At 50.0% G+C, this 22,609-nt stretch overlaps 1 protein-coding gene across 2 annotated transcripts; it reads left to right on the top strand.

Moving 5' to 3' along the window:
* The first annotated feature begins 10,352 nt into the window (after positions 1–10,352).
* On the top strand, positions 10,353–19,246 carry THNSL2 (threonine synthase like 2). Of its 2 annotated transcripts, none has more exons than XM_087736512.1 (9): positions 10,353–10,631; positions 11,237–11,464; positions 12,159–12,353; positions 12,621–12,773; positions 13,470–13,700; positions 14,564–14,712; positions 17,458–17,583; positions 18,536–18,675; positions 18,800–19,246. In XM_087736512.1, exons 2-9 carry the CDS (start codon positions 11,242–11,244, stop codon positions 19,053–19,055), a joined length of 1,473 nt encoding a protein of 490 aa, XP_087592638.1. In that variant the 5' UTR covers positions 10,353–10,631; positions 11,237–11,241; the 3' UTR covers positions 19,056–19,246. The 2 variants fall into 2 exon arrangements, with proteins under 2 accessions (XP_087592638.1, XP_087592637.1); XM_087736511.1 differs by having other exon boundaries at positions 12,600–12,773.
* Positions 19,247–22,609: the final 3,363 nt, after the last annotated feature.

The following is a 22,609-nucleotide window of genomic DNA, read 5'->3' as shown; positions in this document are numbered from 1 at the left end:
TCCCGGCCCTCCGAGCTGCATTTCTCCCAAATGCCACATCAGAAGTAGGGCCAGCAGCAGCCTCCAAGCTGAGCCTGATTCCTCCCTCCAAAGCAGGACTAGAGGCTGGGGTCCTCTCCCAGTGCGGTCCCCTTGGCTGAGCATCCCGGGTTGCTGCACAGCGTCTGAGCATTTATCCTCTGGGTCTGGACTCCCAGGCTCAGCTTCTTGCTCCCATCTCATCCTCTGCCCCAATGAATTCCTCCTCCCTCCCAAAGTCACCAGCTCAGGGATTTTCCCCATTTCTCCTCTTTGCAGTTCTTCCATTCTGCCTTCTTATAGCATCTTTGGTCTCTTTTTAAGTGAAATCACGGATAAGCATGAAAAAAATCTGTTTCCTTCCAATTTGGAGATGCTGCCAGAGTCCTCTGCAGCCGCCTGTCCTGCTCCTGCAGGCTGAGCCTGGGGCTGCCGCCCGCCTCCGCTCTCTGTGCTGCAGTGGTGCACAGTGACGCTGCCCGGGCTCGATTCAGCCTCGGTTTCTGGTTAATTAGTACAGGCAGGATCTGCCTGACGAGGCAGGAGAGGGAAAACCTCTGCCCTTCGGTGGGCAAAGTTGGCTGGGGGGTGTCCGCGGGGGAGATCACCCCTCCGCATTGTGGCAGGGGCTGGGAGGGTTCAGAGAGCACTCGTGAGGGAGTTGATTCAGCACTTTCTCCAAACAGCTTTTCAGCTTTTTTCCCTTTTATCCTGGCCTTCCTAACAGGAATGATGTCACCCTAGGAATTGCATTGCATTTTTTCCCCCACCCTAGGTGAATACCTCTGGGTCATGCGGGGCTGCACTGCCACATGTCCCTTTTCAGTGTCTTCTTCATGGGCCTCTCTGGCTGGGTCCTGGCAGCAGCCAGAGCTGGCAGCTCCCTGCGTCCCACCAAATAATGTCCTCCAGCCATGGGCCACCTGGAAGCACACGTGTGACTCCCAAGCATTCATGCCCTGGACCTCTGGCTGCTCCTCCAGGCGATTCAGGTCCCCTCTCTTTGCATGACGGGTAGAGAGATTTGGACTTGAAAAAACACCTAAATATTTTTCTATCTGACTCATTTCGGAGCCCTGTGGTTCTGGTGCACCGTAGGGTGATCACCATGGGAAAGGTCCAGCTCTGCATGGCTCATTTTTCCCCTGCCATCATCGGCTGGAGCAGCCTGGAGTTGTGGTTTTCGTTCGTTTTTCAGTGAGATGCACTCCTGGACCAGCCACGTCTGACCACATCCCACTGCTGCAGCGGATGCCCAGTTCTCACCCATTTCCACATGCAGGCTTGGGAGAAGGAGTGGCTGATAAGTCAGTAGGGAGAGACCTTTCTCAGGTAATCCCAGCCACTTGCAATGCAATGAGTACCTCTGAGCTGATATCTAGATGAGCCAAAGGAGAGAAATAGGAGAAACGCATCATGTGTAGTGTCCCAGGGATCCCTGTCCCCCTCCAGCCTCTCCAGAAGAAGCCTACATGACTGAGGCATTTGTAAATGCTTCATATTAGCCAAGATGAATCCAATCTGAGGTGCTTGAAGGAGCACCTGGTATTTTCCCTGACCCCCCATCTCAGCCACTGTAGACTTCCCAGGACTGCAATTTCCATACCAGCTTGAAAGGAGATAAAACCACCAAGTTAATGAGACCTGAGCCTAAGACAGGATTCAGAAAAGCCCACCAGGTTTTGTCCCACAAACGTTTAAATGGTTATCATGCCTAGTCTGGGCAGCTGAACCACTTAGAAAACCACCAGAAATTGTGTGAGAACTCCCCCTGGGCAGGCCAGGCTCCTAAGGTCTGGATGTCATCCACCAAGTGTTAAAAGGAGAATATAATTGTTTGGGATGCTCTTGGTAGTTGGCAGAAATGGGCAACTGATGAAACAATTCACCCCACTTGGGACCCAAGTTGTTTTCTGCAGGTATCTTCTGCTCTTGTCGCTTACTGTGGATAGATATAATATATCTATGCTCCCAGCTTTGGTGCATTGGATACATGTGAACTATGGATCACTGCTGGCAGGTTTGGAAATGCAACCCACTGATTTTTGATCAATGATCAAAAATAAAACCTCTTTGTTTTGTCTGCTGGACTCATGTTCTTTTATTTCCCCTAGTAAAGAAATGCAGATGTTCTTATAAAAAAAGAAGAAACCCTTACTGAATGAAATTTGGCCAGGGTTATTATGTAACCAGGCCTACTGAGCAAACGGCAGGTGAGATAAACTTAATCCCAATAGCAAAGTTCAGAATACTTGTACATCTCCTAACCAGAATACAGGATCTTTTAAAACATGACATCATTTCAACTTTCCAGGGCCAAGAAAATGCACCTGATTTTCATTAACACAAGGCTGAGTCAGTTGACCGTTTGCTTAAAACTAAATCCATATTCTAAAACCTGGACCTGGTTTGTAGAAAAAGGCGTGGATCATTTTCAAAAATTATTGAGGAGGCTACTTCTTGTGGGAAGCCAGCAGGTACCTCCGTATTTAAGTTGCTTTGAAAATGAAGTGTAGAATCTTAGAAGCTTGTCAGAAAAAAGGGCACAAAAGTGTCTCATTTCTGCTTTTTGCACCTGAATCAAAGATATGGACATGCAAAACTTCTCAGCTTCCTCCTAGCCATGGAGGTATCTGAATGCTCTCTGTCCCAAGCTGACAAATCACAGAAAAGTCAGGTGGCTGGGACCTCTGAAGGTCTCTGGTTCAACCTCCTGCTCAAAGCAAGAACATCACCAACACAAGATCAGCTCAGCCATGGCTTTGGCCAAATCTCAAAAACCACCCCCTCTGCCTCTCTGGGTACCCATCCTGGGTCTGCACCATCCACCTCTCAAAGAAGAGGTGCTCAACCCAAACCTCCCAAAGGGCAATTTGTGGCTGGTGCCTCACATTATAACATCTGCCATAACCAAGAAGAGTTTGGCCCCGTCATCTCTGTAGCTGCCCATGGAACAGTTGCAGTCTGTTACCACCTTCCCTCAACCCTTCCCTGTGATTCCCAGTCCCAGCTCCCATGAATTAAGCACTTTCACTCAGTGTCTGCCAGGGCACTGGGAAACCACCCTCCTATGTGCACTGCTTCTTGATGATTTGGACATTATGGTGGGGAACAGGATTTTGAGTCCTTCTCTGCCTCCTCCACTTTGAATCAAAACTTTGATTTAAGCTCTGAACTCTGAAAAGGACTTTACAGCCGGAGCGCTGTGTGGGGAGAGGCACTTCGCAGTAGCCCAGGATGGGGGACCTGTCAGCCTTGTGGAGGTCTGGGAATGTCTTTGTGGACCTCTGCCTTGTCTCTCACTCTTCTTATCTATCCCATCAGTGACTCCCCAGACTTTGTGAAGCCTTTGGTTTCACCTCAGTGCTTTGGGAAGCTGGGACTGGACTCTACACTGGGACTTTCTTAGCCAAAATGTGAAAGGCTACAAGTCAGGGCTTTTGCTGATTCAGTCATGGATTTCTGTAATGCAGGTTCAGTTGGACACCCCAAAACCCCTAGCCATTTTTTGAAGAGCTCGGTCACAAGCTTGCCAATCACAGATCCCCAGGTGGGCTTCCCTCTGTCTCAACCCATATTATTGCTTGGATCATCCCTGTTTCTGCTGTGCTTGTACCTGGGATCTTGGTCTGCTGCCCAGTTTTCACATCTTTGGTTTATCTGGTTATTTTTAACCTTGAGGAACAAAGGTTTCTTCAGCAGGGCACATGGCTGCATTGCTTCAAAAGGTTGAAGGAGATGGGAAAAGATACTGCTGCTGCTGTGAACTCTCTGTCCCTCCTGGTTTCTACCAAGTTTTCATTGTGCTGTATTACCAGGACAGCACTGAGATGAAATATGGCACCTTTCCCGGCTTTTTCTCTTTTTGAAACAGCCATGGCAGTCTCCTGGAGGCTGGGTGCCTCCAAGCTGTAACTTCTGAGTCGTAGACATGCAAGCGCCAGTTCATACTGGTTTAGATTAGATATGCCATTATCAGACCCTTGATAAGACTGCCGAAAGCAGCAGCTTGTACAGAGCGCTGCTGCTTGATAAAGCTTTCCATTAATGCTGAAATTCAGGAAAGAGCAGCCCTCAGCCCTTGTCATCTTATTACAAAGGTGTCAAAGGTTGCAAAGGCTCAGTATTGCATCTCCAAGGGCAAGGCAACGGTTTCCCTGATAGCATGAGACCTATCACTGCCTTAGTTTGCTTGCCAATGATTGCCTGGGGAGCAGAGCTTACAGAAGAGCTGGCCTTTGCTGTTGGGGTCTTGCCTTATAGCAGGAATAAAGCTGTTGGCTGTGCCACTCACGTCCCACTCTCTTGCCTCAGACATCTACAGCATAGTGCTGTTGCCTCTCTCTGGGCATGTTGACCCCTACTCATGCCCTCAGAGGACACATATTGCCCTTGCAGCTTGGCCTTTGGTGGGATGACGCTGTCCTCTATCCCATTGCCCAGCTTATGGAGTTGGGGACAAGGACTGAAAATGGTGCTCATTGCTTATGGAGCTAGTTTGTGCCAGGGCAGGGAAAGAAAATGTTGGGAAAGAAATAGAGCTATGAGCAGTTAACGTCCTTGAGTGAGGAAGGTCTGGAAGAGTCCCCCAAAGCAGAGCCAGTGAACATTTAACCAATGCAAATGTGTTTCATCTCACCTGCTCACATGTCTGCAGTGAAGATGTCTCCATCTCATCCAGGCACATGAAGAGCCCCTGAGACGCAGTGAGGATAAGCAAGCCTTCATCTGACCAAGTGGAGACTTGCATGTTGGGATGCAAAGAGCAGTAGCCCCCAGGTGCCTGCAAGTGGTCAGATGAACTCCAGTCCTGGAGGGACACCTGGCTGTTGCTCTGGGCCTGTGCTCACCTCTTCAGCTGGCCCGTGTTCTCCTCAATCCTGACTTATCAAGCACAGCTGCTCACTTAATGACTGCTCACAGTGGGTTGCAGCTAATTAGTCTCCATGCCCTACAGTTTGCATGTGAGTCCTGGTATGCAACCTCTCTTACCACACACATGCACTATATGAATGTCCCATTCCCTGAAATGGCTTTTCATAAATGTAATATCACTGTCAAAGCAATCGACTTGGTGTCCCACATCCATGATATCTAACGGAGCCTCACCTTCCAGGGTGATTATCACCCTTGTATCTTCACCACTCCAGAATGAATGTGCAGATGCGCTGTGCCAAAGACCAGTGTTCCTGTCTCTCTCTGAGCCAAATATATAACCACAGTTTATATTTAAAACAAATGAAAGGTCCAAAAAAAAAGCCCCTAAGACCTTCCGTAGCAGATGGTGCTCCTTGGTCAGGGAAAGCAACGACACAGGAGCGATGCACCAACCAGAGTGCTGAGGCATGACACTGCAGCAAGAAGGGCGGAGTGAGAGGCTGCATGGGGTCTGAGAGCATTTGAGTTTTCGCCAGGGTCACGGACAGGAGATGCTCCATGGGAAATGATCATGGTGCCAGCAAGGCCAGAGCTGTGGACCTGTAGATGTGGTGCTTAGGGACATGGTTTAGTGGTGGACTTGGCAGTGCTGAGTTAATGGTTGGACTTGCTGATCTTAAAGGTCTTTTCCAACCTAAATGATTCTATGATTCTGTGATTCTATGATGGAGTGCACAGAGACTGACGGACTTTCCCAAAGTCACCTGGAGAAGCTGATAAAGCAAACATGCTATAGCTGCTCAGCACCACAGCATCTTCCTTGTCAAGTCCCTGGTGGGTGACCATAGAACCCATATCCTATGGGACTGCAGGTTTTGAGATAAAATTTGGCCCTGGGGTTTAATATAATCTTTGGCATAGTAGGACCAGATTGCACAACCTTCTCCAGGTAATAGCATCTTCAATGTCCCACTGTGGGAGCCAGCATTGCACAATCCCATCCTCGCGTGCCCTTTCTGCTCTGTCTTTACAAGTGGCTCCCGCACTTTGGCCTACAAGACCCAAACCACAACACGGATGTCCCTGAGCTTGTTGTGAAACACCTTGTGGTGAGGAAAGAGAGTCACACCCAACCATGGGGAAAGGGCCAACGTGCTGGCAGCTCCTTGCCCTGCAAAATCGCCAGACGTGGAGGTGGAAAAGTGTGTGTGCACATTTGTAGTTGAGAAGTGGTGTTGTCCCACGTGGAAGTCCTACCTCATGTCAGCTGAGATACTGACAATTTATATCAGATTTAGTAAGAGGGGAAAAGAGCCACATTCAAAACAAAGGGGCAGCTTCATGCACTTTAATTCATTTACAGTTGTACATTTCTGCCTTATATCTCCTTGAAGACAAGAAAAGGCTGTGAACAAGACATGAAGCTCAAACAAATGATTCTGGGCGCACATTTGACTTTGCAGCTGCAGACACTCTCTGCAAACTTCCCTAGCCCCCTTCCTGCTATGGATCTCTGAACCTCACCAATCTGTGGATCTGCCTCTGAGAAAGGCAGAGCTGAAATAGTTTGATTTCTGGCCAAAAACTTATATTTTTTTCCTGGAATCTCCCTGTTTTCTCTGTGAAAATTCATACTTCTGTGCACGAGAGGGCAGGGGACACATAACTTCTTCAACAACCCCCAGTGACAAGCTTATTTATTTTGTCTCAGACAACATAACACACTTCCTACTGGGACCTACTCTGCACAGGGTAGTAAATGGCATTGCAAAACCCCAAACATCCTTATCACCCGCTTACTGGACCTGCCTGGCGTTGCTTGGGTCGCTTACAGGTCTGAAAGCTTTTGCTTGTATACCAGACAGCTCACAGGCAGAGACAAGACTGGGAGATATGGGGAGATTTTTGTGCTGTTCAGGCTTATGTGATGCTTTTTTATTAAATTTGGCATGTTCTGGTCCTGGTTGCGAGTTGGGGTCTTTCCATGTGCCCCTTTCTAAGGCTCTTCTGGGGGTAGGCTCCAGAGACCCCCAGGGGAGGAGAGACGCTGCTGGAAGGAGGCTGCTAAAACCCAGGTCAGATCTCAGGGAGAAGATGGGGTGACCACGAAGAACCTCCTTCCCACCTCAATGAGCCCTTGCGTTGGCTCAGGTTGCCCACCTTCGTAGCCTGGCCTCCTGCTGCAGGACATCACCCCTGCCTCCTCTACCTTGGCTCCAAAATGGGGCTCTTTGGCTGTTGCCTCAAATCCTCACGGGATGGCTGGGTGTCCATGGCCTGAAAGGTGGAGGGACCTGTTCGAGGGTGGAAAAGGCTGGGTGCAAGCAGGTCAAGGATCCCCTGAGGCTGCGTTGGTGTATCTCCTCGGTGGATGCAAGGCATTGCCGCCATCTAGTGACATGGGGAGTCACTGGTGGCTCTGGCAGAGCCTGTGGTCCCCAGCGCTCCTGGGCCTGGGGATGCTCTGCTGCGGGTACGTAAAGGGGACCCAAACCCAATGCATTGCTTGTGCTTGGGACGTATAGAGGGGCCCGCTGATGGAGAGGATAGAAAGCTGCTCACCAAACACGAAGCTGAGAGTGTTGCAGTGCTTTCCTTCGAGTGCTGCAACGCTCTGGGGTGAGAACTGAAATTTTGGGGGACTTGTGCAGGAAAAGATTGGCTTCTCACAGCCTTGTTCCTCGCCATGCTTTGCGATGCCTTTGGTGGGTGACGAGGCTGAGGAAATTCTGTCTGGAGGGATGAAAACTGATGCAGTATGAAAAAAAGTTGGAAAAGTCTGACAGCAGCCTTAGCTGGGGTTTGCAAATACAGCTGATTTCTGACAGTCCAAAGAGCATGAACTGCTCAGAACAGACAAGGTCCAAAGGGAAAGTGCAAATCCCAGCAGGAATACGGAGGCACTGGGTAAGCCCAGGTTAATTAAAAGCTGTTACATTTTCCAGCTCTTGGTCTGTTGCTGCGGTGGATAAGCCCAGGTGGGCCGGTGTGCAGCAGCACAGGCATGCTCTTCCTCTCCTTTTGTTTAAAATTCAAAATAACGTTAAAGAAATGGCACTCTGAACAGGAATGCATGGAGCTTGCAGGGCCGAGCATGGGAAAAGCCCTCTCAGTAAATGGCACTGTCACGCCGGTGCGTGTCCCAGGTGCTCTGTGCTCACCTATGGCTGCCGCATAAGCAGTCCCTGCCATCACAGCATTAACTGATGGTCTCGTTAGCGAGGGCTATCACCGCTGATAGGCCCAGGGCATAGATAAAACTGTGGCAACAGCCTTGCTGCTATTTCTGTCCTTGAGCGCAGAGCAGCAGGTATCCTGGTATAACCCACTTTTTTGCAAGGTTCCTTTATGCACCCCAGAGGGATGTAATGCTGAAGGGATCGTTGAACTCATTGTAAGCTCTTCATTTGAGAAAAAAAAAAAATTAGATGAATCAGTGAAGTTATCTCACACAGCTAAGTAAAGTAAGGTAAGTAAAGGCCCAGAGATGTGAAGTGCTGTGGTGGAGGGAGTAGGTCAGGTCCCATCAGGGTGTGCTGCGTGAACAGGAGATGCTCAGATGCATGTTGGTGATATTAAATTATTACATTGGTAATAAAAGCTATCAGCTTGTGCAGCTTTTCCTGCGGAGTTGATCCTTTCCTCGTTCTAGCCTAAATTTGAGCTAGGTTCAAAGCATGCTCTGCCTCTGCATGGGCAAAGACTGCTGCAAGGAAGGAAAATCCTGAATTCACCTATGCACACTGTCATGGGAGAGGGGAGAGGTTAGAGTAGAGGAGGTAAATCATGCATCCTGCAGCTTTTAGTATTTTCTTTATTTCTAGTATTTCACTGTTTTGTCCAGAGATGCTACTTGAAGGTTTTTTGTGTCAGCTACCACTGAAGGAAAAAACCCTTTCAGAGCTGATAAATGAAGAATGGGCTAATAACCAGCCTGACTGGGTATTAAAGGATCATTTACCCTCCAAAAATACATGGGGCATTAAAAACATGTGGGACTGAGAACATCATCTCTTTATACCACTTTGCCATGGCGGGATTTGCCCTGCATGTTGGGGCCAGCTGAGCCAGGTGACCCTGGAGGCTTTCGGTGACTCCAGGGATGGCCCTGGGGAGGTTTTAACATTGATTTAAACCAGAGCCATCCCTGAAGAGCAAAGTCCTGCCCTGCTGCCTGTTTTTTCCAGCACCCCCTGGGTGCTCAACTAGGATGGAGATGGATTACAAGGTCAGCACCTCACTACATGCCAATGTGCCATGAGGACCTGGTGGCTGTGGGTACGGGGAGGACCCTGGTTTGGGTGCATCTTTGCAACGTGATTAGAAATGTTGGGCACAGAGATCTTCTTACGGTGGGGAGATGAAGGCTGGTTGGGTGATATAATTGGTATAATTATAGATAATTAGATCCCTTTCTAGCTGATTTCCTAGTCAGAAAATGGAGATTATTAACACCGCTCTGGCCCACTGGGTAAGCTCAGATATATTATTAAAAGGCTGCTGTTTGCTTCCTGCTTTGCTACAGCTGCCCCGTTCGAACTTGAGCAACACCATCACAGCCAACTCTGCCTAGAGCCTAAAATTTAGCTTCTGCCTCCTGCTGAGGAGCTTGCAGTAACAGTCTTTTTTGGATGATGGGTGTAGAAAAGCCCATTTCCACATTGGTGCTCATGGCAAGGACTGGACCACTCTCTACCAGAGACTTTTCTCATGGCTCCAGTTACTCTCCAGAGTTACAGAGGCAATGCATGTTGGGTCGGACTCCAATCCTTCGGCAGGTGATGTGTCCCTTACTGCAGACGTGGGCTTTCTGACTCACAACTGGCTGTTATCAGCCATCCTTTGTACCTCTGCACCTTGCCTTCCTGGGCTGAAGTCCCCGCACACGCTCCGGCAGCCCACGCTGTGCTGCACCCTGGGTCTGCGCAGCCACCAGTCCTGTGCTGACTTTGCCCTTCAAGAAACACTTACTATTGATTAAACTAAAAAATAAGGAAAGGGATGCACATCCCTTCCCTGCACTGGAGAGCTTATTTTTTTTGCACAGCCTCGCCCATGCCCCGTCTCCCTCCCGTGCCTCAGTTTCCCCATCAGTGGGACAGGGCTGTTATGGCATCCCATCCTCACAGGCTGAACATGTGGCACATGTGCACAGCTGAATTACAGACTGATTTTGCTTGGAAGGGATGTCCGGAGGTTTCTGACCCAAACCCTGCTTTAAGCAGGTTCAATCTCAAATTTAAATCGAACTTCACAGTTAAATCGGTGGCTCAGTGCTTCCCCAGTTGAATTTTGAGTTTCTCTGCTGTTATACTGGAGACAACAAGCTCTCCAAGCCCCGTGCTTGATCAGCCTCACAGTTAAAAGCTCTCTCCTAATATTTAACTAGATTTCTCCCCAGCTGCAGCTTGTGCCTGCTGCCCCTTGCCCTGATGCCTGGCACGACCAGGAGCAGCTCGGCTCCATCTTTCCTGCATATTCCCATTCCGAGGCTCGGTGCAGGGCGGCCACCTCCACCGGCTGCGCCACAGCGAGGGGAACATCAGCGGGTTGCAACGGGGAGAAGTTTTCCGTGAGCACAAGTGCAAAGGGTGGCTGGGCTGCAGGCGGCGGCGGCGGTGACGGCGAGTGGTTTGGCCGCTTTCCTGCCTCTGCCTGGGGCCAAGCGGCCTGCAGCCGTGCTGTGCCGTGCTGTGCCGTGCTGAGGGGCTGCACTGTTGACCGGAGTGCCCCAGGTGGGAACGGCTGTGGGGCTTCACGGGATCAGGGCGAGAGGGGGCCTCTTCCAGTAGCGCCGGCGGCTGCTTGGTGGGATTTGCATGAATCTGGCAGATTTAGCTCAGCCCTTCCTACGCTGAGTTAAAAGTCCTGTCCTTAGTTTAACACCTTTGAACAAAATCAGCCTGCTCTAAAACATAGTTATTTCCTTTTATTTATTTTTTTTAGATTTTAAAACTGCAGCTTTTGCAAATAGCCTGCAGGGGACATGACGTGCGTGCGCAGTGACTTCTGCGCTGTCAGGGCTTTTGCTCAGGCTATGACGGTCTCTGGGGCAGGGTGAGAAGGGCACAGGGAAAGCGGGAAGAGGAGGCTCCAGCCACCTCCGTGCAAATCTTGGGCAGTGTTTCCACCGCCCGCAAACTGCCGCATGCCCTCCGATGGCTCTGTCCTCTCTAGATCCCCACAGTGTGAGATTTTTTTAGGGGAGAGGTGTTTTCTTCCCTGAGGAGCTCTGTCTGTCCACATGGGAAGTTTTGAGGGGAGTCAGCTTGGGACGCAGGGCTGTTCCCGGTGGGAGGGATGCTCTGGGGCCCTGGCAGTGACTGCGGTGCCTCCCCAGCACTCATGGAGTACGTCAGCACACGGGGAGGCGCGGGGGCCGTCAACTTCGAGGGAGCCCTCTTCTCCGGCTACGCACCCGATGGGGGTCTCTTCATGCCCCAGCGCATCCCCTCGCTGGACAGGGACACCCTGCGGAGGTGGAGCTGCCTTTCCTACCTGGAGCTGGTGAAGGAGCTCTGCTCCCTCTTCATCACAGCAGAGCTGGTCCCGCGGAGCATGCTCAACGGTGAGCCTCAGCTGTGCAGGGAGCTGCTTGCAGGGATGTGCACAAGGATTTTGGGGCATTCAGATGCATCTGCCTGCCTTCGCCCCATCCTCTTTGCAATTCCCAGAGGATGGAGCCTGTTGCATCATTGCCTGCTCCTTTCTGTACCCTCTTCTCCTCTGTCACCTTCCTGGGGCTTGTTACTTTCTGGAAAAGGTGTCCCCTGTGTGCAAATAGGGATTGCAGTGACTGCAATAGCAATGGCTGATGCCGTGGTCATGCTCACTGCTCCAGACCTGCCCTCCTACCAGGGCTTTTGCTGTTCCACTCTCTCGTTGAGATCCAATTTTTAATGTTTTTAACATTTAAAAGCTATCACTTCCACCAGAGGGCAGCTACAACCTCTGTCTCAACGACACATTATGATTAAATTCGGGTTTCCTGTATTTTATATTTTACCACAGTTTGCTCTGATTTTGTCAGGTGTCCCCTGGTGTCTCTCACCGTAGAGCTACTGAAGACAATGAAGCGGGCTGCTTTACTCCTAATAACTAAGAATAACTTTTTGGATATCTGTCGCTTCTCCAGCAGCTGAGACTCTTTGGTTGTGCAGAAAGCTTCCCAGGAGCATGAAGAGCACAGATGCAGGAAGCCATGGGTCAGAAAAATACTTCTCTACCCAATCTAACAGCTCCTTTAACCATTTTCCCTCTAGACCTCATTGACAGGGCCTTCAGCAGGTTCAGACACAAGGACGTCGTCCATTTGTCCAGGCTGAAAGATGGGCTGAATGTTTTGGAGCTGTGGCACGGAGTTACTTATGCTTTTAAGGATCTGTCCTTGTCCTGCACAGGGCAGTTTTTACAGTATTTCTTGGAGAAAAACCAGAAGCACGTCACTATTCTGGTGGGTGAGTATTCCTTTTCGTGGGGGGTAAAACTTCTGGGCAGGTCTTTACCTTGAGAGCCATCATCCCATGGCCCTCCCCATAGATGCTCTGGGCTGGTATTGCCTCATGGGTGGCTGGTGAGTGATCTCCAGGCAATGCCAAGGTGGCTGCTCTAGCCAAAAACATCTCATGGAGCATCTCTGCATCTTTTTCCTGAAGTGCAGCAATGCAGGTTTGACAGATGCATTAATTTTTTGCTTTTCTTAGTTCTCCCTGCCTTTGAAACAGGGACTTCAGGGGACACAGGGAGCTCGGCCATCGAGAGTGTGAGAGGGCAGAAGAACATGGACATCTTTGTTCTGCTGCCCAAGGGGTTCTGCACCCATATACAGGAACTTCAGATGACCACCGTCATTGAAGACAACGTCCACGTTTTTGCTGGTTGGTATTAGTGTTGGACTGTCCACTTTATGGCCCTGTTGTGTCAAAACTGTGACCCTAAGTGTCTCAGGGGGCTGCTGCTTTAGCAGCTGCAGCCAGACGGGTCACGGCCATCATGGCCACTGTGCCCAGATGTCTGGCTAACAGGAGCCTATAACAAACTGATGAAAAGTGGTTCAAGGCTTCCTTTTTTGCTGGCCACAGGTCAGAACTGCCTCCATGCAGATGGTTGGTGCTTAGCTGCACTACATTCAGCACCATTTCTTGGCACTAAAAGGATTGAGAGTCACCCCTTCCCTCCGTCCCTTCACCTTCATGAGTGGTCCATCCCCTACCTCTGTGCCATCCCCATGGTTAGGAATCACTACTGGGTGCTAGAGCTGTCCCATGGACTCCTCTGCTCAGCCAGGTCTCACCTTGGCATCTCACAGGGGATGCAGGCATTTGCCTTCCTGGCAAATATGTACCTGGCATAAGCAAGAGCCCAGAGTGCGATGTCTGCAGAAACCACCCGACATCCACGCGGTGCTACTCAACCCCTGGCTTGTGTAGCCCCCAAGGCAGATGGGCAGCTCAGAACTCCCCTGGCCACAACAAACCCCAGGGCTTGAGACTGTCCCTATTTCTGAGCAGAAATACTTTGTGCCTGATGCACTTATGTTGGCAGATCTAATCTTTCCTTTCTCCTTTTGACAGCTCATGGGAACAGCGATGAAATCGATGAGCCGATCAAGGAACTGTTCGCTGATGTTGATTTTGCCAGAAAATACAACCTGATGAGCTTGAATTCAGTCAATTGGTCGAGGATTATGGTGCAGATTGCTCACCACTTCTACGCTTACTTTCAGTGCGCCCCGTCCCTGGATACCACCCCGCTGCCAGTGGTGGAAATTGTTGTGCCAACAGGAGGAGGAGGAAATATCACAGGTGAAGGGAAAAAAGATAGGTTAGATAGGGAAGGGAGAGAGTGCTGTGACCTATGGACTAAAAGCACTTTGCAGATGCTGGGTATTGCTATTTATTAAAACACCCACTCTCTGGTAGGATTTCTTCAGAACCACTTATATTTTATTACTCATATATGGTTATTACTCATTCAGGTGTCACTGATGGTTTGCAAGGTGCAGAAAATCCCAAACCACCCTTTGACGATGACTGTAGCTATCTTGAGGACGGGCACATTAGAAGGGGACAGAATGTGTTTCGTCCAGAAAAGAGGGAAAATACTGTGGCTCTGATTTCCTAAGTGAGACATTAACAGAGGTGTGGAGTCCTGCTCTGGTTTGCATGGTAGTGTGCAGTCAAGAGAACCACTCCTAATTGCATAATCTGGCCTTCTAAATGTGAGTCCTTGATTGCCTTCATCCCAAAATAGGCATACAACTGTCCTATGAAAGCAATAAAGGGTTTCATGCACTCAAATGCATTCACTGTATTTCCAGGCTGCCCGTCTGAGGCAGCGTTAATAAACTGCAAGAGCCCAAAAGCTTCATCTCTCTTGCTTGAACAGCAGCTGCCTGGCCTCTCGGTCCTCTGCCCATCCATCTTCAAATGTGGAGATGCCCAAGGGTCAGTGCTCGATGGCAGGTGGAGCATTGCATCCCTGGATTTTATAATCTGGTGCTCTACCAAAACATTAAAGACAGATACCTCAGAGTCCATCAGGGAATGTCATTTGTGTCTGCTTCTGCACTACATGCTCAATCAATTTGTACCATGACTTCTTTGCTAAATCTCCTTTGAATGTTTCTTCATCAAGCATGCATGTATTTTTTTCACTTTTTTTCTAGCTGGCTGTATTGCCCAGAAAATGGGTCTCCCAATTCGACTTGTTGCCGTGGTTAACAGCAATGACATCATTCATAGGACTGTTCAACATGGAGATTTCTCACTGTCAGAGAGCGTGAAGGCTACATTAGCATCAGCCATGGATATTCAGGTATGTAATGAATTGGCCAAAACAGGAAAATACCAAATATTATATATTTTTATATTTTTTTTTCCTTGTACTCTGTTTTACCTGGTTTATGAGACCATAATTCTGCCACTGGCAATGCCTCTCAGTGATGCATTAAGAGGTGCGACTCATATTGAGCATTTATGCTGCAGACTGCTGAGCTGAGATAGATCACACACCTTCTTCCGCACTTTTCAGGGCTTGACTTTGCAATCTTCATTGTTAAATGCTGGGTTTCTGGGGTGTCATTATGTGCAAGATTAGCAAGAGAGGGATGTTTTCTCATAACGTGACGCTTAGAAAATTATAAATCCCATCATGTCTCAAGGGCTTTGTTGATGCTTCTGAAAGGCTCCACCAAGAGCAAGAGAAAAGACCAGGAAGAAGGTAGGGAAGCCCAGAAGAAATGCCTCATCTATGGCCATCTGCAGCTTGCTCAGAGCAAAACAAGTCTCAGCAGGCAGGCAAAGGCCTCAGAAATGAAAAGTCATGGAGGTACAGAAACCAAACAGCTAGAAGTAAATACCTCCCATTTCATACCTACCCTGTGATCCACAGGGATTGGATCTGCTTCCAAACAAGTGACCAAAGTGTGAAACACTTGATGTTGTATCAGTGTGGCCTTAAGCTGCCTGGATTTTCCAAAAGCTGTTCAAACACATTGGGAGGACCTGGGAGCCTGGAAGAACTGCCATGCTTTGCAGTCAGTAAGTTATTATGCCCCTATCACCAGGCTGCTGTGGTCTGCAGCTTGACTTTCCTCCTCAGGCATGAATTCGTGGGGCTCCTCAGAGCTCAAAGGGTAGCTGAGCTCCTCTCTTGGCCCATGTCCCTTCAGTAGCTCTGGTCTGCTGAGGCACTTAAGCATGTGCCAGACTTCGGGATCACGAAGGAAAGCAGCCAGGCAAGGTGATGTCCAGAGGTTCCCGAGGAGGTGGATGGGTGTATCCCTCTGCACATCCCTCTCCACAGCTGCATCCTTGTTCAGCTCACATCTGAAGCATCCATGCAAATATTTCCATACGTCAACAGATCATTCATGCTGGAGGGGAATTCAGGAGGTCTCTTGTTGGGACCTGCTCAAAGCAGGGTCAGCCCTGAGGTCAGACTGGGTTGCTCAGGGCTTTGTCCAGTCAGGTGTTGGAAACCTTCAAGGATGGAGAGTACACAACCTCTTTAGGTTGCCTCTTTTGAAGACTAAGCTGAAACAGAGAAAACTTTCCAGTTAGACACTAACTGAAGAGTTGAAAGTGAAGCAGAAAGTCTAGTGTGGACGAGCCTTGTAAGGAGCAATCCCAGGAGAATCACAGCAGACGCTGTGTCTTTGCGGTACCTAAAGCCAACAAGGGGCTGTTCTCTGGCCCTGAGGTCAGGAAGCACCACGCAGCTCATGTCCACATGCCAAAACTTACCTTGGGAACAATCCCCAGCATGACCTGTCCTCCAGACTGGGTCCCAATGTTCTCCTAGACAGCTCTAGTGGCATGGGACAAAACCAGACTAGAGAGCTGGCTAATAACTTAAATGGCAAGGCCAGTGCTTGCACCAGTGTCCTGGCCCAGTTTGACTTGCTGGTGTCAACACAGTGATCTGTAGTGGAAGCCATGAGGCTGGTATGAATGAAGGATGAAGGGGAAGGTCTGGATGTGGGAGCAGTAGAAAGAAGGACAGGGGAAGAGGTGTCAGGAGGACAGTGCTGGACACACCTCCAGTAGCAGGTTATCGAAGTCCAGGCATGCTGATGCTTCTCAGGACAGCAGAGGAGGCAGAGGACAGCCTAAACCAGGGGACAGCCTAAAGCAAAGGGCAGGCTACGCCTAGACTAGACTGAAGATTACAGGCTGGAGGCTCTGGGAGATGATGGTGGGAAGATGAAGAACAGGACTGGGGCTATAAGCCACCCAGATAAGGACACGAAAGGCTGAGTAAGTCCTGATGACTCGCCAAGGTAGGACAGGATGGAGAGACAAAAGGTCACAGCTGCTAAAAGGTATAAAGAGCTCATCCAAACCAGCACTTGAACTCAGTAGATGTGATGAGGACTCGGTAGTCGGTGCCCCTTGTCCTGTCTGTCCCTACAATGTATCTCAGCCAAACCACCTGGTTTCTTGGTGCTTGTGAACATGCAGGAATGAGACAGTGAGCAGTGAAATTGGTTTGGGACCCTCCTGTATGGTCTTGCACCGAGTTTTGCTGCAGTGTTGCAACACCGATTGCTACATAGCCATACAGGCCAGTCAGGCCCTATATGTGCCTCATATGTTCATAAAGATTATTGGTCAGCCCTGCAGGGAGCTGGGTGTCTCATTAAGTCACGCGGGAGCTGGGTGACTCACAGCAGCATCTGCAACACTGAGTAAACAGCTGGATATTTCTGGTTCTCAAATACATAGTGTGTTATTAGCCTGGGTTCCTCAAGGTGATTGTACAGATGTGGTCACACCATTGATTTATCAGTCGTCCCTTCATTGGTTTTGTTTTTTTTTTTCAATCTCATGGTTGCTGCCAGGCTGCTCTGACAGGTCAGCTGTCTGAAGGATGTTGGGTTCCCAAAGACTTGTCTTGGGATGTAGGTGTGCAGGGGGAAGACACAAAGCCCACCCCAGCCTCCACCAAAAAAAAAGGTGGCAGTAAGCCTAATTAGATGTCAGAGAATCCACATAGGTGCTCTGTCCCCGAGACAGACACTCGGATTTCCGCTGCTCACCTATTGCCTTGCTATCCTAGGAGCCTTACAACATGGAGAGGATCCTCTGGCTGCTCTCGGGCTCCGACAGCTGCCTGATGAAAACGCTGATGGAGCGATTCAGCATGTCGAAAAGCCTTAAGCTGCCGGAGGATTTGCACAGAAAGGTCAGTTCCTCATGCATGCAGCACTGTGTGTGTGTGTGTGTAAGCAGATTTACTGCTAGCCGTTGTTTTGAACTCATTTTCAGAATAAAAAAATCATAGTGGAGAGTTTCCAACCAAAAATTTAAGTGTGAGGCCAGAGGAGTTTTATGTCAGGGTATGTGCATGGAGATGTTAAAAACCCCTTTTTAATTATTTTTTTAAAAAAGAAAACTCTTTCTTCTTTGCAAAATTGATTAAAAACTGCCTACAATTATTTAAGTAGAATATGCAGCCACCCCTTCCTTGGCCACTCCAATGCTGGCATTGGCTGTGCACCAAGGCATCGTGCAGCGGGTGCCGGCACAAACCGAGCGTCGCTTTTGGGAGTGCGTCTGCTGGGTTTGGTGCTGCAACTCAGCCTTGGTGTTGTGGCAAATGGGAGCATGAACACAAAGCAGAGAAATACAAGAGAAAACCAAATGTTTGAGTTGTGAGGCTCTTTGGGTCAGCTGCAAAGTCCTGCCCCATCCAACATGTGCTGTCCCCCACTGAGCATTCTTTGCCTGGTGCCCACTCCTGCTTACACAGCAGCAAAATAAATAACAAAAAAATACATTATTAAAAGAAAGAAGAGCTATTACACTGACGTGGGTTTTACAAGCCCTCAGAAAGTCCCTTGGAGTGTGCAAATAGCAGCGCAGAGCTTAGGAGCTGAGTCTCGGCTCCTCTCCACCCACAGTCCCGGCACCTGGGGATGGAAACCCCTCGATCATGCCCTGGCCCCAAGGCCATTTCCAGCAGTGCCTCATCCCCTGGCTGCAGCGGCAGCCCCTTTTCCTTCAGTCCCAGGGGAGCTCCATCCTCCAGACTCCCTATTTCAAACTGCTTTGCTGAGCACCCGTGGCACAAGCCCGGCTGGGAATGTGTGGGGTGGTGATGCCCTGTGCAAACCTCCGTTTCCCCGGGCTCGCAGCTCTCCAAGACCCTGCACTCGTGCTCAGCCTCCGATGAGGACATCGTGCGAGCCATGCAACGCTGCTGGGAGGAAAATCACTACCTGCTGTGCCCCCACTCCGCCGTGGCTGCTCACTACCACTACTCGCAGCCGGTCGGGTAAGGACAACCGTGGTTGGGAGCGTCAGGGACAGGAGCATCACTTCTCCCTTTGCTCCTGCAGCATCTCCAGCTCAGGGGCTCGTTTACATCAAATGTTTTCTTGCTTTTCTTCCTTTTTCAGCACTCCCCGGTGCTGCTTAGCTCCAGCCTCTGCAGCCAAATTTCAGGATGCCCTGCTCCGAGCTGGCCTGGTTCCCCAGCTCCCCCCTGAAATTACTGCCTTAACAGCGATGGAGACCAGGTCCACTCCTCTGGAGCGGGGACAGGACTGGGCACGGGAGCTCCGGGAGCAGATTGAAGCCGTGGCACAGCGGCGGGAGGCACGGGGGGGTCGGTCAGTCCCCCGGGACAGTGGGGGGTCACCGGGCAGGGAGTGACACAGACCTGAGCTACCGGGGCATGGCTGGCCGATGGCAACCAGGGCTCATTTTCCATCCCCAGGAGAGCCCTGTGTTACTCTGGGAGAGGAGCCTACGGTCTCTGTGCAATGAAATATTAGCAGGAACACACTTTTCCGTTGAATTATAGACATTTTATAACATTTTCAGTAAAGAGCTCTGCAACTGTATCCTCTTTTTCTTAGAAATTCATGAAAACTGATTGAAACTCTGAATAAACCCACCTGTTCCATCATTACATGCTATTACAGAAAGCTCCCTTAGCGCTCCCGCAGTTGCCAGCTTCCTGAGCGTTATCCAGCAATTCTGGCCCTGTGCTGGCATGTTCAGCCCTGCGGTCCCAGCAGCACCCGAGATGCTCAACGGGAAAATTATGCAGGGCTGGAGTGGATCCGCTTTCCCCATCCCCATAATTTAAGCAATGCCAGGGATCATTCCCAAGCATTGAAACTTGCTCAGTGATAGTGTTAAAAAGCAGATATTTTCTCTGGACATATTTATTTAAAGGAGCTAATTTCCAGTGCCATATCTCGCAGCTTTTGGTCCTAATCCTGCTGCAGACTCTTCCTGGGCAACTTCCACTGAAACAAATAGGAAATGGGAAATTCCCCTTATCTTCAGCCTGAAACTTCAGGTCTTTCAGTACCACGTTCCCATCATATACATATAAATATATAAATACCTCGTGTGGGAGCTGCCTCCACAAGTCATGCATCTGGCAGGAATCTTTTGTGCCTGAAAAGCGGGAAAAAAAAAACAAAAGGAATAATTACACCAGGGGGGAAAAATCCCCCTTTGCCATCAAAAAAAATTCCCCCTTTGACATCAAAGGAAGTCCCGTAATGGGAGGATTAATTTGAAGGTTTAGTGGCATTTAGCAGGGTAAAAGTAAATTCTGTGAAGTGAATCGGCATGGGATGTTGCAGAATGTGCGGGAAGAGGGGGAGGCTTTGCCTGGGATGCAAGCAGCCTTGCTGGCACCTGGGCAGCCTTTTCCTTGGCTCCCCCTGGCACAGCCGACCCCGTGCCGCTTCTTTCCATCCCACTGAAACCCGGCGGGAGAAGAGGGACCGGTGCCTCCTCCGAGGCAGGGGCCAAGGGTGCCCCATCCCAATTAACAGGGGTGAGGGAAACAGCTTGGTTGAAAATGATGCAAAAAACCACAGTGCTTGGACACTGGATGTTTTTAATGCTAATGACTGTACTAGTTGCATGGATCAAGCAGTTGGGAGGAAAATGCTGGTGGGCTCCGTGAAAGCTCTGATGCTTCACGAAGCCATCACTCACCCATTTTTAAGAGCCAAACCAGCCAGCAAAATACCTCTTATTTAAGCAACAATGCAGCCTCATCCTCAGGAACAACCTTGCCCCAAAGGACGGCTTTGCATCGGGGAGGTGGTGCAGCAAGTCACTGGTGGTTCCAGTGAGAAACCCGTCCTGATCCCATTTGACCCCCGCGATCGGCTGTCCCTTTCGTTGATGCACACATTATACTCGTTGGACTCCACCGCCTTTAATAGCTGCCTCCTCAAATCCTGCAGTTCTCGGCCAGGGATGGCTGCCCAGTTGTAATTTAGCTCTTAATCATAGCTTAAGACACCCTGCAACAGGGGAGAGGCCTGAAATTGCACCCAGCTCCACATCCAAGCAAGTGGTTGCAAATCTGGCTTGCTGGCAGGGACTGAAGCAGGAGGACCCGGACCCCTGGCCGGGGACCACTGGTAAGGACGGGGTGAGGGATGCTGGGCTTACAGCCCACCAAAGCTCTGGTGTGTTTTGCAAGCAGAAAGTGTGGCAAATACATCCCCACGCTCCCGTCTCAAAGCAGCCACATGGGTAAAGGGTCCAGCCTTGCTGCAGGAAGATGGCAGATGATGCCCATGTGGGGTGAAAAGGGGTTTAATTCTCAAACATCCCTTAGGATACCCTTATAGGGTGAGGGTGCTGCTTCTCCCCCCGTCAAAACCAGATGTTTTTTGGGCAGGATCCTACAAAACCTCTCTCTGGGATTTCCTGGGCAGAAGCACAGCAGGAAAAGCCTGTTTCATGCCCGGAGCTGAGGCGGAGGGAGCACAGACAGGCTCGGCTTGCAGGGCAGCCATGCTCCCACAGAGGGCAATGCGCAGCCACCCGGGATGTGGGGATGAACCTGGCCTCATGGCCATGCGTGTCCCACCGCCTGCAAGGGGACCATGCCATCCCTGGCTGCTGCCACACCCGGGGCTTCTGCTCCCACTTCAGCCCCAAAACGGGTGCTTGGGGCTCTGTTCACTGCTCCTCAGGTTTCCGTCTGAGAGGGAGGATCAGCTTTGTTTGATGGAAAAATGGAAAACACAAGAGGAAAGTCATGCAGAAAGGCGTTACCTCCTTGCCCAACACTTTGATGGGCAGCTGCAGGCTCTGGCAGCTTGACATGTTCCTGGGGTTAAAGATGTATTACTTCTGCACGTTCCAGAGCTGTTCAGGCCAGACTTGTGAAATAATTCGTCTCATACATCAATTGCTCACACTTTTCCCCAGCAAAAATTCCAGTTTCAGGCTCCTCACCCCAAGCAGATCTGACCCACACATCCTAGGAGAAAGCGTTGCCCACGAGCCAGTGGCCATCCTCTGCAGGGACCCCATGTCTTGCCAGGGATGTTCCCCTGGAGACTGGGACACCCTTCACACTGAGGGGCATGGCTGGGATGTACTTCTAACCCCTAAGTACCTCAAGTAGGGAGTATTGTATTGGGAGGGACATGCAATGTGTTGGGGTGGAAATGCAATGCATTGGGATAGAGGAATAGGGTCCCCCATGGTTCAGCTGGAGGTTTCTACCCAATAGCTCACACGTACCAAAGCACCTTGCTGTCCTGTAGCCATTTGTTGGTGTGTCCAACATGGGATTGGGGCACTTGTTCCAGCGTGGGTTGGTATCTTTCTGGCTACATGTGGGGTCTACCCTTTAAGCCTTCTGCCTCCGGCGGTTGTCACCTGGCCTTGCACCCCGTGGAGACAGCAGCAGCAGAGCCACACTGTGGTTCATTGCTCCAACCATTAAAACATTGCCATTAAGAGTGCTATTAATTAAAGGGGGACATGGGATGACTGGCTGGCTGGAGTGCTAGCCAAGCCAAAATTTGGCGGGATAATACAAATCCCCAATGTGCTGCTGCTGAGGATGGTATTTCCCACAAGCAGAGCAGTTCAACCTTCTCCTGTACTTTGACACTATGTCCATCCCTATCTTCCAACTCGTGGCCATCCACTCCATCCCTCCCACCCAAGGAACTGATTTTGGGGCATTTCCTCCACTGATCAGGGTGTCACGTCCTTCTGCTCCAGCATTACCTTTATGGACTGGGAGGAGGAGTCCACAGTGTGGTGAATTATAAGCCAATTCTTTAAAACAGTGTTCTGAAGGTTTGGGAGTTGAATTATTATTTATAATGCCCTGGGGGCACCGTGTAATTTATGGACAGGTATGAAGACAAGTAGGCACTCAGACATGGGGATGAGCCCAGTGTAAATGCCGAGATAGAAAGATAGAT

Source organism: Nipponia nippon, unplaced genomic scaffold (assembly GCF_047370975.1).
Source record: "Nipponia nippon isolate SJK-2023a ecotype South Korea unplaced genomic scaffold, ASM4737097v1 scaffold_6, whole genome shotgun sequence".
Classification (NCBI taxonomy): domain Eukaryota; kingdom Metazoa; phylum Chordata; class Aves; order Pelecaniformes; family Threskiornithidae; genus Nipponia; species Nipponia nippon.
This window is presented reverse-complemented; position numbering and strand designations above follow the sequence as displayed.

Coding starts and splice junctions, on each gene's coding strand:
- THNSL2 (XM_087736511.1), top strand. CDS start 11,242: ATGGAGTACGTCAGCACACGGGGAGGCGCGGGGGCCGTCAACTTCGAG. Junction 11,465..12,158: donor CCCGCGGAGCATGCTCAACG/GTGAGCCTCAGC, acceptor TTTTCCCTCTAG/ACCTCATTGACAGGGCCTTC. Junction 12,774..13,469: donor CAACGTCCACGTTTTTGCTG/GTTGGTATTAGT, acceptor TCCTTTTGACAG/CTCATGGGAACAGCGATGAA.